This window comes from Nicrophorus vespilloides, unplaced genomic scaffold (assembly GCF_001412225.1).
Source record: "Nicrophorus vespilloides isolate i.1.1-1 unplaced genomic scaffold, Nicve_v1.0, whole genome shotgun sequence".
NCBI lineage: Eukaryota > Metazoa > Arthropoda > Insecta > Coleoptera > Silphidae > Nicrophorus > Nicrophorus vespilloides.
The window spans coordinates 108,293-121,679 of NW_017099730.1; the positions used below are offsets into that span (position 1 = coordinate 108,293).

General features: G+C 32.0%; 4 protein-coding genes across 7 annotated transcripts; 2 read left to right on the forward strand and 2 right to left on the reverse strand.

Annotated features, from left to right (window-relative positions):
• Positions 1 to 1,744: 1,744 nt before the first annotated feature.
• Positions 1,745 to 3,858, forward strand: LOC108565386 (dynein regulatory complex subunit 3-like). The gene is made up of 7 exons (XM_017924813.1): positions 1,745 to 1,904; positions 1,959 to 2,242; positions 2,294 to 2,466; positions 2,521 to 2,869; positions 2,922 to 3,317; positions 3,379 to 3,518; positions 3,580 to 3,858. The coding sequence occupies exons 1-7, from the start codon at positions 1,745 to 1,747 to the stop codon at positions 3,692 to 3,694; spliced, it is 1,617 nt and encodes a 538-aa protein (XP_017780302.1). The 3' UTR covers positions 3,695 to 3,858.
• Positions 3,689 to 4,840, reverse strand: LOC108565392 (enoyl-CoA delta isomerase 1, mitochondrial-like). Its single transcript, XM_017924819.1, has 3 exons — positions 4,504 to 4,840; positions 3,955 to 4,449; positions 3,689 to 3,889 (listed from the first exon to the last, which is right to left on the reverse strand). Exons 1-3 carry the CDS (start codon positions 4,735 to 4,737, stop codon positions 3,770 to 3,772), a joined length of 849 nt encoding a protein of 282 aa, XP_017780308.1. The 5' UTR covers positions 4,738 to 4,840; the 3' UTR covers positions 3,689 to 3,769.
• A 318-nt stretch (positions 4,841 to 5,158) lies between these two features.
• On the reverse strand, positions 5,159 to 8,332 carry LOC108565399 (protein disulfide-isomerase). The gene is made up of 4 exons (XM_017924825.1): positions 8,111 to 8,332; positions 7,296 to 7,478; positions 6,558 to 6,829; positions 5,159 to 6,498 (listed from the first exon to the last, which is right to left on the reverse strand). The coding sequence occupies exons 1-4, from the start codon at positions 8,253 to 8,255 to the stop codon at positions 5,632 to 5,634; spliced, it is 1,467 nt and encodes a 488-aa protein (XP_017780314.1). The 5' UTR covers positions 8,256 to 8,332; the 3' UTR covers positions 5,159 to 5,631.
• On the forward strand, positions 7,515 to 13,368 carry LOC108565400 (methyltransferase-like protein 22). Of its 4 annotated transcripts, none has more exons than XM_017924828.1 (6): positions 7,515 to 7,892; positions 9,917 to 10,002; positions 11,640 to 11,756; positions 11,814 to 11,996; positions 12,809 to 12,973; positions 13,032 to 13,368. In XM_017924828.1, exons 2-6 carry the CDS (start codon positions 9,918 to 9,920, stop codon positions 13,310 to 13,312), a joined length of 831 nt encoding a protein of 276 aa, XP_017780317.1. In that variant the 5' UTR covers positions 7,515 to 7,892; position 9,917; the 3' UTR covers positions 13,313 to 13,368. The 4 variants fall into 4 exon arrangements, with proteins under 4 accessions (XP_017780317.1, XP_017780315.1, XP_017780316.1 ...); XM_017924826.1 differs by lacking the exon at positions 7,515 to 7,892 and adding an exon at positions 7,936 to 8,015; XM_017924827.1 differs by lacking the exon at positions 7,515 to 7,892 and adding an exon at positions 8,422 to 8,661.
• Positions 13,369 to 13,387: the final 19 nt, after the last annotated feature.

The window sequence follows — 13,387 nt, forward strand, 5'->3', positions numbered from 1 at the left end:
TTTACTTTTATATATGTTAAATTTTGTATTACTGACTGCATAAATTTGAAAAAAATAGATTAAAATAAACAAAATACTTACTTAAAAATACATACAAAAGAAACAAATGCAACAAAACAGATAGTAAATCTTCTAAAAATATTATATTTTATTAAAGAAATTATCAATTTTTGTTTGGATAGTTAATTTTTTATCACTATATATCTCCTTGTAACAAGTTAGAATTTTGTTCGTAAGTCCGGGAGTTCGTAAGTCGGGGAATACCTGTACATATTTTCTTATAGGAGATTATATAAAACAATAAAACTTTTAATTAATCTAAAACTATCTAATTCATGAAATTTATTATCTATTATGGACAAAAAGACCAAGAGGGATAGATTTGTTATTTCTTATATGTATTAATAATATTTCTAGTATTCACATATAAATAAAAAAACATATTTATATAAACATATTAAGGAAAAAAACTAGATTAGGTAAAGTGACCATTCTTTTTACAATGAAAGTACAACGTAAATAAATGAATCATTTTATTAATTCAAACAAAAATACACTAATTATGCTTACATTCCTTTTAATTATTTAATTAAACGAGTATTTTTTCATTGAATGAATATTTTTTGTCAATATATCATTTTATAACAATATATTGGAAATTTTAGAGCAAGAAATATCCTTCATATTGAATTTTACGGTAAGTGCTGCAGATTTTAATATCATCAATAAAATATCCAAAAGGAGGACACTTTTCGAGGAAGGACAGAACATACAAAAGAAGGACTGTCCTACTCAATGGACCTTATTACTGTTCTGCCTTCTATTATTTTTTACTATCTTAAACAAATATCTATATTTATGTGTATCATCGGTGGCAATTGCAAGCCTGACAACCGAAAGACCGTCTATTGAAATCCCGACTGTATCGAAATCCCGACGTTCGAAATCCCGACTATATCAAAATCCCGACTTTTAAATTGTTATCAATAATATAACAATTAATTATCTAATTGTATTTGAGATTATTTCATAATGTTAAGGTGTATTATGAATAATTCAACAAAATCAAATAAATTAATAATAATGTTTTGTTATTAATAATAAAAGTGTAGCAAAAGGTGACTACGCTCCGAAATAATTTTAAAATGTTATTGTAAAATTTTTCGATATAGGATTTTGATATAATCGGGATTATGGTTGTCGAGATTTTGATATAGTCGGGATTTCCATATACGGTCTTTCGGTTCTCGGGCTTACGATATAGACCCGTGACTAGAAACTATAAAAATGATTTCAACAAATAGATTCTAGTTATGTAAATTACACATTAAGTCTTGTTGTGAATTGTTTAGCTGACTCATATACCCAATTAAGAAATGCGTTTATATAAAGATGATCTCAATCATGATGTTTTCATATTCTTAACACTTATCAGCCAATATGTTATACTATTTTATATACTTTATCATTGAAGTTGTAATTAATTGCGGAAAATCAAAGCTCTTATTTTATGTTTTTATTATACTACATACATTATCCGCTCTCATTTGGACCTTTTAATATGAGTTAATAAGCGCCCAAAAGGGTAGCAGACTTAAGGCCTTAAATATTTTAAAAAAAATATGTTTTCATAAACCTAAATTATTGTTAGATTTTAATGAATATTTGCTATGGAAACAAAGTTATTGATCAAACATTGACCATTTTATATTTTACTTGAAACGAATTTTATTAGTTTCAAGCCATGGACGATCCGTGTAAAGAGCACGAACCTCAAGTGATAGATCATTTTATGATAAAACGTTGTTTGGACGAGCAAGGATTGAAAGGTGAATTGGGAAGATTGGCCCGTGAAGAAGGAATACCGTGGGGTGAAGTACTTCAAATTCGTTTGGAATTCATGCGTACTATTAACATTTTTGATTTTGATATCTTAATTTAAAGTTGAACAATTTTAGATATATTAAGAATAGATCATTTGTGGCTGCTGCCAGGTCTAACTATGTTGAGCCTGAACAATAATTTGATCGAAAATATAGAAAATTTAGAGACTTTAATTCATTTGACAGAACTCGATTTGTCCTTCAATAAAATCAAGAAAATTGAGAATTTGAATGATTTGGTTAAATTGGAGGTTCTTAATTTGTTTAATAATTCTATAGAAACGATAGAGAATATGGAAACGCTTACAAACCTGGAAATCTTCAGCATTGGCAATAATCATATAACAGATCGTGATAATGTAATACTCAAATAATTAAGATTAATGAGTTTTTTAACAGTTTTATTTTAGGTTTTATATTTGAGACGTTTCACTAAAATGCAATCTGTAAACATGGCTGGTAATCCGTGCGCACTGGAAGACAATTTTAGAACTTTCGTCGCAATCTTTTTACCAAACATAGTTTATTACGAATACAAACTAGTGGAGCCAAACGAAAGAGAAGAAGGAAAAAAATTATACGCGTAATACAAATGCACATGCTTTCTTGTAACTCTTTATAACGATAATAATTTTAGTCAGAAGATTATTGATCTTGAAGAAATTGAAATCGTTACTAGAGAGGAGCGGAGGAAAGTGCAGGAGGAATTGTCAGAAGCGGAATTGCACTCTGAAAGTTTTGTGGAGTTCCTAGGAAGCAGTCATCTGTTTGATCAAATGTTTGAAAAGGATTACGACGGTCAAACGTTGCTGAAAGTCGATGAAGAAGCAAAGCAATTCTACACCGAATACGAAACGCAGTTTTTAGAATTGACCAAACAGATTTTCGAGAATGGACAGACCCAGTTCAAGATACGCAAGGAAGAAGTGGCGCAATTCTTTAAAATTACAGAAGGCGCTAAATTGAATAACCAAACCGAAAGCATCGTTGGTGACTATTATAAATTATAGTTCAGTGATTTTTATTTCTTATTTTTAGGAACATATGGAGGCTTTTATGCAGATTAAGGATGATATGTTCAAGACTATAAGGAGTCACAAGGTGGCATTCTTGGAAGGGAAATTATCTATGCAAGATTATAATACGATGATCGAAGAATACAAGAAAACTTATTACGAAGCTATTCATACTACGTGGACAACGTTGATGGGATTAGAGGTAACGATGTTCGAGCAACTGGAGGAGACGAATCAAGTCTTTGAGCAGTCATTGACTGAAATGATAAATAATTTTATTGAAATGGCTCAAGGGTATTTCGCTCAAATGCGTAGCTTGCAACAAACCTATACTGAATTGATCTCTGAAATGGCAACGAGATATCTAACAACAACCACCCTTTCGTCGCGCATGATAATCCCATTGGATATCGCGCCTGTAAGTAATTAAGCTATATGTAGATATATTGATTATTCGTTATGTAATGCGCGGTTTTCAGTTATTCATGGATAGAGACACACTTATGAATGCCATTGCTGCTTCACACGATTTACATTTATTGGCAATTGATAACAGAGAAGATATGCTTGTTCGTCGAGCCAAGACTTGGTTAAGTAACCTCGTCAATGATTTACAGAAGTAAGTCTTTAATAATTTGTAAGATTGATTCTACAAACGTAAACTTTCTCAAATACTTTAGAGACGAAATTACTAGAAATCGTGCCAAAATATTGGAAATCAATCATTACTTGGATATACAAAAAGACGAGTTCAACGAAATCATTGTACTTCAAGAAACTTCACCAGAATTATAAACAATAGCAATATTTATTTATCATATACATTGTATCCTTTTAAATGCAAAAGAAATAACACAAAATGATATCAAACTATTTGCCGCTTTTCTTCTTAAGAGCCTCAATGTATTTATCTAAAGATTTTTGTACCATTGGCTGACTAACAGAAAACCAGAATAAATCCACGTCTGTCTCTTTGTTATCTAACAAGTCCTGAAATAATAAGCAAAAACAATTAGTTATTTTCGCAACGTTTCTTTTAAATTGCCTTATATTACTTGTAAATCTTCTCCCCTTAACGATGCCTTAGTTAACTGTCTAGCAAGTGGATTGACTTTAGCAAATCGGGCGAAGAATTTTTCAGCTTTCGCTAAAGCATCTTCCTTATCGCTGGCAATTTCATCGACTAAACCAACTTTCAAAGCTTCTTCAGTGGTAAACAAACGGCCGGAAGTTAACGCAATTTCAGCATCCCTTTTGCTCATTGTGTTTTGCATGGAAGCTATGAACCATTTTGGGGCAACTATTCCCAATTGTGTTTCATTTAAACCAATTGTGAAATTGTTGACCATAACGCGATATTCGCAGCACATTGATAGAAGACATCCTCCTGCAGGGGAGTGACCATTAATGGCAGCAGCAGTTGGAAATGATGAACCATACAATTTTAACCAAGTATCTTGCAAAGTAGTCCAGAATTTCTTACATTTCTCTTCCTGTGGTTTGTACATTTCCATTATGTCCAAACCAGCAGAAAACACAGTATTTGAAGCCTGAAAACATATATGTTTATGTACTTGAATAAGTAAATTATGTTTGTTACTTACTGAAGTCAATATCATGCCTCGGGTCTTGTTATTTTCTAGATCATCAATTGCATCAACCAGTTGACTTAAAAGGTCATAGTTCAAACTGTTCACAGGCATTCTTTGCATTGTTACTGTTGCAACACCATTTTGATCATTTACCTTCACATCAACTAATTTGGCCCCCGCACTGTAGCATCTTGCTAAATTGTGTATTGGTTTAGCACTTTTTAGGAGATTTCTTAGCGCCATCATGCTTATAAACTTCTTTGCTACTATTGAGGAAATAGATTTAGCTTCAATATATGTACTTTAGCTGCAAGTACAAAGTTCACTTAACCTAGTAAATATTTACGTTTACTCAAGTAAAATTATCTGTATATCTGGTTGACTGCTATAATATATTAATTTAAAAAAGTTTAATAACATGGACTACCAAAGATAAATTCTATTTTTATAATTATTGTAAGTAAAAAAGAATCATTGAAATAAAGCTTCAAATTAAGAGTGTAACTGAAAAATTTATTATAAATCATTAACGAACTTATTAAAAATGGAATTAATATTAATTCCAACACAAATAGACATTTAAGAATAAACATTTCAATTTCATTCATTGTTATATATATTTTTTTGGAAGATGACAAAAATATTTCTTAAATATTTAAGACAAAAGCACACAAGACATCCAATTTTATAATTATACTGCCAAATAGGACCTTTTATAGAGTAACAACATTTGAGAAATGATCAATAAAAAAAATATAAATATTTTTGCACATATTCATCTCGTATAATATTTCAGAGTCCAATCTTTTTAGAGACAAATAAATAAATTCAGATTAGACTCTAAAATAGGAATGTCTTAAAATAAAAATAATTGGTGTTTGCTTCAAGTATGGCAGATAATCAAAATAAACACGAAACAGTCTCATATGTTTTCCCCATTAAGAAGGTTGGGAAGTTCTAAATACATCTTTAAAACATCTGGATTTCTTACACGTTGGGATCTGTTTAGGAGTGGGCAAGTTCTTAATTGTTTTTTTTTGTTTGTTTTCATATAAACATTTAAAAAATAGTGTTTCTATTAACAAAATGTGAAAATTAAAATTAAATTGGAAGTTAAGCTAAGTACCTATTGATAACTTTTTACAACTCGTCTTTCCTTGGGGCTTCATCGTCCTCAGTCTCTTCTTCTACTTCTTCACCAGCAGCATCCTTGCCGCCAGATTCCAAGAATTTGGTCAAACCTTCGAAGGTCCTTGGGCCGTTGAACTCGATGACTTTGTTGTCTTCCTTGGAGTACAACTTGAGGGTGGGGAAACTGTTGATCTTGGTGTGTTCCAATTCGTTGGCGGTGGAGTCAATTTTGGCGACAACGATTTCTTCGTTATCCTTGAAGTGTTCAGCGACCTTCTCGTAGATTGGAGCGAGTTGCTTGCAGTGTCCGCACCATGGAGCGTAAAATTCAACGAGAACATACTTAGTCCTGTCCATAGCTACAGCATCGAAGTTGGAAGCGACCAAGGTCTTGACTCCTTCCTTATCCCAATCTTCTGGCAATTCTTGGCTCAACAAGTGTTGCTTCAATTTTCCGTCCAAGAAGTCCTGAACGAATTGTTTGAGGGTATCGGCGGTCAAGTCGCTGCTGGTTGGCTTGTATTTGGCCATATCATCCTCAAGCTTGATCAAACGCGCGGCTGGTACTTCTTCCTTCTTCATTCCGAAGAATTCCATGATTCTTTGGTGATCCTCTTCGTTGGCATCAATGGTAACAAACAAGACGTGCTCTTTGAATGGCTTGGCGACGCTGCGGGCAGCTTCGGCGATTTGCTCGAAGTGGTCTTCACCTTTGTTCAAGAACAACAAAAGATGGCTCTTGATTTCTCCACCGAAGATCTTTTGGGCGGTTTCGTGGTTGAATTCAACAATCAAAGGAAGGGCGTTGGCGGCGACGAATTTCTTGATGTCCTTTTCTTTGTATTCTCCATCGTAGAGTACTTTGCCTTCATCGAACTAAGATAATTGGATTGTTAATGTTTGAATTTATTTAATGAAAATATTATAGTAATTACCTTCTTGAACAAGATGATAGATCCGCATTTGGCTTCGTATTCTGTGAAGAGAGCTTCTTCGGAGGTGATGGCGAATGGATGATCATCGGTGCTGGAGGCGGCATCTAAGAAAGCTTTAGCCTCGTCCGAGGACTGGTCTTTGAAGAAACCGATGACAGCAACATTGTTGGCCTCAATGAATTCCTTAGCTTCTTCAACGGTCTTGATGTCCTTCGCTGGTGGTCCAGTCTTCTTCAAGAGCCACGAAACAATATCATCAGCTTGGCGTCCACCTAAATTACATAATACATTCATATATATTAATTTGTTCAAGTACAATATATTCCAACTTTGATTAGCTAAGTTTTCTTTAAAATACTTGAATTATAATATTCAATTCTATTTTAGAAAACACATTTTGATTATTATTAAATATACAACACAAGCCTATGTAAATAAATATAGTTTCTAAAGTGACAAATAAATATTCTTTGAATAACCAAGTATAAATTATTTCTTTATATTTAACTTGTGATGCAATAATAAAAATTACCATAATATAGTATTAAAGTGTTGTTTGTCAAAAAATATTGATTATATGGACTTAGTATTAATTAATAGTAAATGTATAATTATGTTAAATTTAAAGATATTTTTGCAAAATGTACATGCGGCACTTATGTATGACGTAAAATAGCATGTAAATAAAAGTGAATGGACAGTGGGGGAGCCTTAATTGGTACATGAAAAAACACTCACCATTGTACTCAGAGGGGTTTCCTTTCTTGAAGAATTTGAGTGTTGGGTATCCACGCACAGCATATTCCTCAGCCAATTCACCTTGTTCAGTGGCATCAACTTTACCTAACTTGATGTTGGAATCCTTGGCAGCCTTAGCGTATTCAGGGGCCAAAGCTTTGCAGTGTCCACACCATGGAGCATCTAATACAAAAAATAAAAATAATTATTATCCCTTTTAATTTAAAACGTCATCATGGTAGGTATTATATGTAATTATTAATTAATGAAGTGGATAAGATAAGTCACATCCAAGATGATTCCATATGGGGGGATGCCACGTATTTTTTCCGTCAACGTCAACAAGAAAAGTTCACGGCGAAGGACGTCAAGAACCGTTAGAAGATTTGCATAAGTTGTTTTTCATCTCTTTTCGTTATTGATCAAATTGTCAATGGGCTTTTTTGCCGGTTTAACGGTTAATAGTAACGGAGGTAGTTTATTCGGAACGTTGTTGTTATCATTTGCTCACGCGGCATAAAACGAGAAGGTTATTGACCTTTTTTAGTTTCAACAATTTCTTATCCAGAAAAACGAATTCTAAGATTGCAGCAACAGGTAATGAAAAAAAGAAATGAGCTGCATTTAGTTATAATCTAGTGACACGTAAATAGGAGATTCGAAAACGTCAAATCGCAATAAACATGTTTTTGTTGAGTGAAAAGTATGAATGCTCTTGAAGTAAGTTAATCATCTTGTGATGCGTAGGCTGTTACTTTTTTTTGTCTTGCTCTAATGGTAATGATGTTAAGATGGACAATTAAATCGATACTTACAGAATTCGACGAGGATGTAGTCGTTATCGGTGATTGCGCCTTGGAAGTTGTCTTTGGTGAGGACCAAGACTCCTTCGTCGAGCTCGATTTCTGCGTAGGCAGAGACGGCGAAGAGTGCCGCTACAAATACGAAAAGGTTCCTCATCTTGTGCGGAATTTTGAAGCCACTTCTAATAAGACTGGCGGTGACTCTCAAACTGACACTTGAAGTTGCATGAAGTCAGGATCGGAGCCGGCGACACAACGTGGCAAAATTCGTGGGGCCTTCTCATTGGTCGTTGCCGTGGCCCGGTTGCCGGTGCGGATAACAATTTATGCCCACTCACCGAACTCGCAAATCGCGAATCATTTACGGATTGAAGGGTCTCGTTCATTGGTTCTTGGATTCTTCGCGAGCCGATCACAATATTTCACGTATTGAGTTCGGACTCCACGGAGGAAAAGTGACGCCATCCACGACCAATAAGGCCCTTCGGCAACGCCGCCAACAAATTCAAAAATAAATCTTTCTTTCAGATTCAACCTTGCCGTATTCCCATAAACAGTTTTATGTAATTCTACTGCATTATTTATTGCTTAATCTTATTCAACTAACATTCAATTAAAACAAAGCTCTGTGATCTTTTCATTTACTTACTTTTTATAACACGCTTCCATACTTTTCTACTGTGTATTCATTTAATCGGTTTCATATTTACACAAAATCATATTAATATAATTTTCTTTAGTTTTTTATTGCTTTCATTGAATTAAACACACTACTAATGATTTACAACTACTCTTTATTATATATTTTGCTCTTACATATCAATAATTTATAAAAATTTCAAAGCATATATTAATGTTCATACTAAATATCATCATATAACACAACATTCCCTGTAGTTTATACCAACACTTAAAATAACACATTTTACTACTGTATTAAATGTATTTGTGTACATATATCTACATTATTTCATATTGTATTTATAGATATTTGGATCAAGCATGTTTTAGGATTAACACGTTTCCTAAAAGCACGTTTCCTTGATTATATTTAGCTAAGTCGATACAAATTATCTTAAATATATAATTATTAATCAAAATACGTAGTATTCTAATGTTTTCATATTTTTTAATCCACAAATTTGTTAATTATTGGATTGTTAAATAATTAATTTTAAAAAATTGTTTTAAAATTATAATGTTTATTTCCATGTTGATTAATTCAATGAAAACAACTTGTTTTTCTCCATAACAAATATTAATATCATTAATATCGATTTGTCTTCTTTTTGTTTACAAATAATAATACTGGAATAAGTTTACGTTTTATACATACATAACTTTACATATATATTCTTTAAATAGTGCAGTTTTAATACATATTTTTTTATTTCTAGAAAATACAGATTGAGAAATTTCTAATCAGCTTTATGTTTATTCGTTGATAAATATAAACGCAGCAGTGATAAAGCCTAAAGAGAATGATTAAAGCGTTGATGGTCTCCGCTTCTTGCTACGATGATTCCGTTATTCATGAATCCATGAATTAATTTGTAAGCAAGGAAGCAAAGCGGGGAAAATCCTTACCCAACGTCGACATTGCTGTATTCCATTGATTATCTGTAATAATAGAAATAAGAGAAAAAAGAAAGAGATATTTGCAATTACTTCTTGTTTATTGGGTAATGCACGATGCGGCGGCAACTGCGAATGAAATGTAAAACGGATGTTTCTCTGCAAATTTCTAGTGGAAGAGAAACGAAAAATTTACATGTTTTATCATATTAAGTTTTAATCGATCATGAATTGAATTTGCAGGATGGACGGCCAGGACTACGAGGTCTCATCTGAACTGTACGCTGAATTCGATTACGGAACGGACATCAAGCCGACAAATCCGAACAGTAAGTTCAGCTTGTGTATCTGAGGTCGTGTTTATTGAGTGCTTTAACATGCATCCCGAAATACCTACAACTGCTGCTCGATTTCCCTTACAAGAGTTACTTACATCACGCAATGTTTGCTTTCAATTTACATTTTATATTTTTGGAACCATTAAATTCTAAATAATCATAAAATATTACAATTATATCATTTACTATTACATTTCATAGAAAACTTTCATGAATAACTTTTGAGTATAATATTATATAATTGTGTCATGCATGTACACAAATATATCAGTTGCATTCGAAATATTATATCAATGTGTTATCTATCAACTAAAAAACGTTGATAGTTCAGATCCTGTAATACGGATAATTAAATTAGCTTGTTTAAATATGAAATATCATTAAATAACAATATCTTCTACCCAATTGATAAAGTTTTTTTTATAGCAAGCAAGTGAAGATTATGTTTGTATTAATCGAAACAGGAACATGCTAAATCGGTTGTAATTGCGCTATACCTAAAACTATTATTAAACTACAAAACTGAGTGTAATTGAATAAAATTAAAGATTTATTAAATATTATATTAAGATAAAATGACGTTAAATAACAAAATATTCAAAGAATGTTAAATTGTATGATCCAAGAGCTAAGTTTAACTTAAACAACGGCAGTTAATATATTAAGTACCTTAACATACATACGAAAATACGTACACGCTCGTTGTATATTCCAAATGTCTATTTCATGCTGATGTATTTTACCATAACAAAATTGCTTTCTTGATATTGTTTTTTATTGGTTCAGAAAAATTGTAACAATTTTAAATAACTTATTGCATTTCTTTAAAAAAAAATGTGCTTTAATAAATTATAAAATAAATACGCTTTATTTATTTACAAAAAAGATAATAACCGATCGTATACAATAAATATGTTATTTTGAGTAAAAAAACATTGAAATTTTCCCATGGAAAACAATATTTTCTAAATACTGTATGTAATATTTCTAATAGTCAAGATAAAGAAAAAGCTGCCGGAACTTATAACAAACAGCACGCATGACACGATTACTAACGTTCTAATGACCGCACGAACTTATATTTTTTTGCTGAATGTTGATTCCATGATGAATTCATCTAATTTGCATAAAAAGTTTTGTACATGATTAGCATATATTCTTCAAGATCGCGGTTATTGTAAGAACCGTTAGTTAAGAACCAACTGCTATAGTATCTTAGTATTCATTCAATTATTCTTGATCCAAGGTTGTTGCAATGCCGTTGCAGAAACAATAGAGTTGCTTCGAATAAATAACTTTATTTGGTTTCAGATTAATATACAATAAAATTTACGGCTGCAATCGCAAGTTAGATATTGAAGATAAGACGGATATAAATAACGCGCTGTTACCTTAGCAACGCTGAATTATTTTTAAGAAAATTTGATTTTAATTAATACAATGTTAAATGATGTAATATTGTAATATGCATTTTTGTGCAAGAAACTAGTAGAATGTAAATTGAGGATAGGATCTTCCTACTTTCACTTTAGTAATATCGCACCGTATTAAACGCATGTCCAGGCTGTACGAATCGATATGTTCATTAAAATGCAATTTATGTTATATTAGATATTTTCTACTTTTAGATGTTGTCTCGCTGTTCGCGTTCAAAGACCTTCCGATTTCTCCGAAGGCGGATTGCGACGGGGATTTGGATTTGGTACGGCGGAAGGCGGATGAGTATCCCAATAACATTGAAATTGGTAATGAACTAGATTCGGTTTGGAACGTTCTTTGAGCGATACTTGTTTTGGTTTTAGAGCACAGCAAGAGTACGTTGTTGGGACTAGTCGGCCTACAAATTTGGAGAGGAGCTCTGCTTTTAGCGGATTGGTTAATTTATAATGGTAAAAGTATACCAGATGGGTACGTCTTAGAGCTAGGATCAGGAGTCGGGCTTACAAGCATTGTAGCAGGAATATACAAACCAGTTATTTGCACAGGTAAACTACAAAGCGAAATTTCGGTTTTATGATTCCAGTAATAAAACTTGAAGATTGACAATAAAATTATTATTATGAAGAATGTAAAGATTACAGGATTACTACAATTTATATTAATTATTGATAAAATTTCTAAAATTGTTAATAATACACATCATAGTTATCATATTATTAATTTATTACATACATGAAAACACTTATATTATGGCCTACCGACCGCAGTCAAATTATTATTTAAGTTATATATTTATATAATGTATATATAGTTAATGAATGAATATAATGAATATGTCTTTTTGGCTGTTTCCACTAGAATAAAAAAAAGCTTTGAAGTAGTATAATTATTTAGAATATCGAAGTAAATAGCTCAGAAGATGTGAATATATTTGATGTGTCATGCTGATATATTAATAATTATATGATATTGCTTTTATCCACATAACAGTTAATATGTTATTATTGGGATATAGATACATATTGACAAATTCCAAGGACATGCAGGTACTAATTGAGGATACATTTACAGTAGATATATATGGTATTGCTAATTAACTACTATATTCTAATATATAGAAAAATAACATTAATTAAAGGCACAAGATTACCAGTCTGAACATGTTTTCACATAAAAAATAAGATTGTCATATGTATTTCTATTTAGAATATTCAATATTTGCTTTGAAAAATTATATCTAGATGGGTTTAACATCATAGACTAAGATTATATATTTAACTAAGTTTTAATTGATTTCTTGAAAACATAACAATAGTTTGTTCTTTTATTATTTATTGATAATCTTTTCGTTTTACAGATATTAATATCGGAGGATTATTAAAATTGATTGAAGGCAATGTGGCGAGAAACAACTCAATGTTAAATCACCCGGTGAAAGTTGCTGAACTAGATTTCACCAAAGATCTTTCAGATGAGATAGTTGAGGTATTACCTAAAGTAAAACTAATAATAGCGGCTGATGGTAAGTACTCGTATGTTTATTGGATAAACTTGTTTTAAAAGTATTTGGCTTGTTTTAGTTGTGTACGATGACAGATTGACAGACGCTTTTGTCCAAACTGTGGAAAAGTTACTTTCCAAAGTAACTGATAAAAATCTGTGCGTTCTTGTGGCATTAGAAAAACGATTCGTGTTCACTATGGCCGATTGCGAGACTTGCGCCCCATGCTACGAGTACTTCAAAGATCGTCTTCTGGAAATGAAGAACGTGAAATTGGAATTGCTGCCGACAGATTTCCCTCAGTATTTCAATTATGACCGTGTCAAGGAACTCGTCCTATGGAAGATATCGGCGCAATGAATTATTCATTGTGCTGATTAAACTATTTATAGCGTAATTGTTGTTTTCTTTTTGGTATTCATACAAAACGAAACA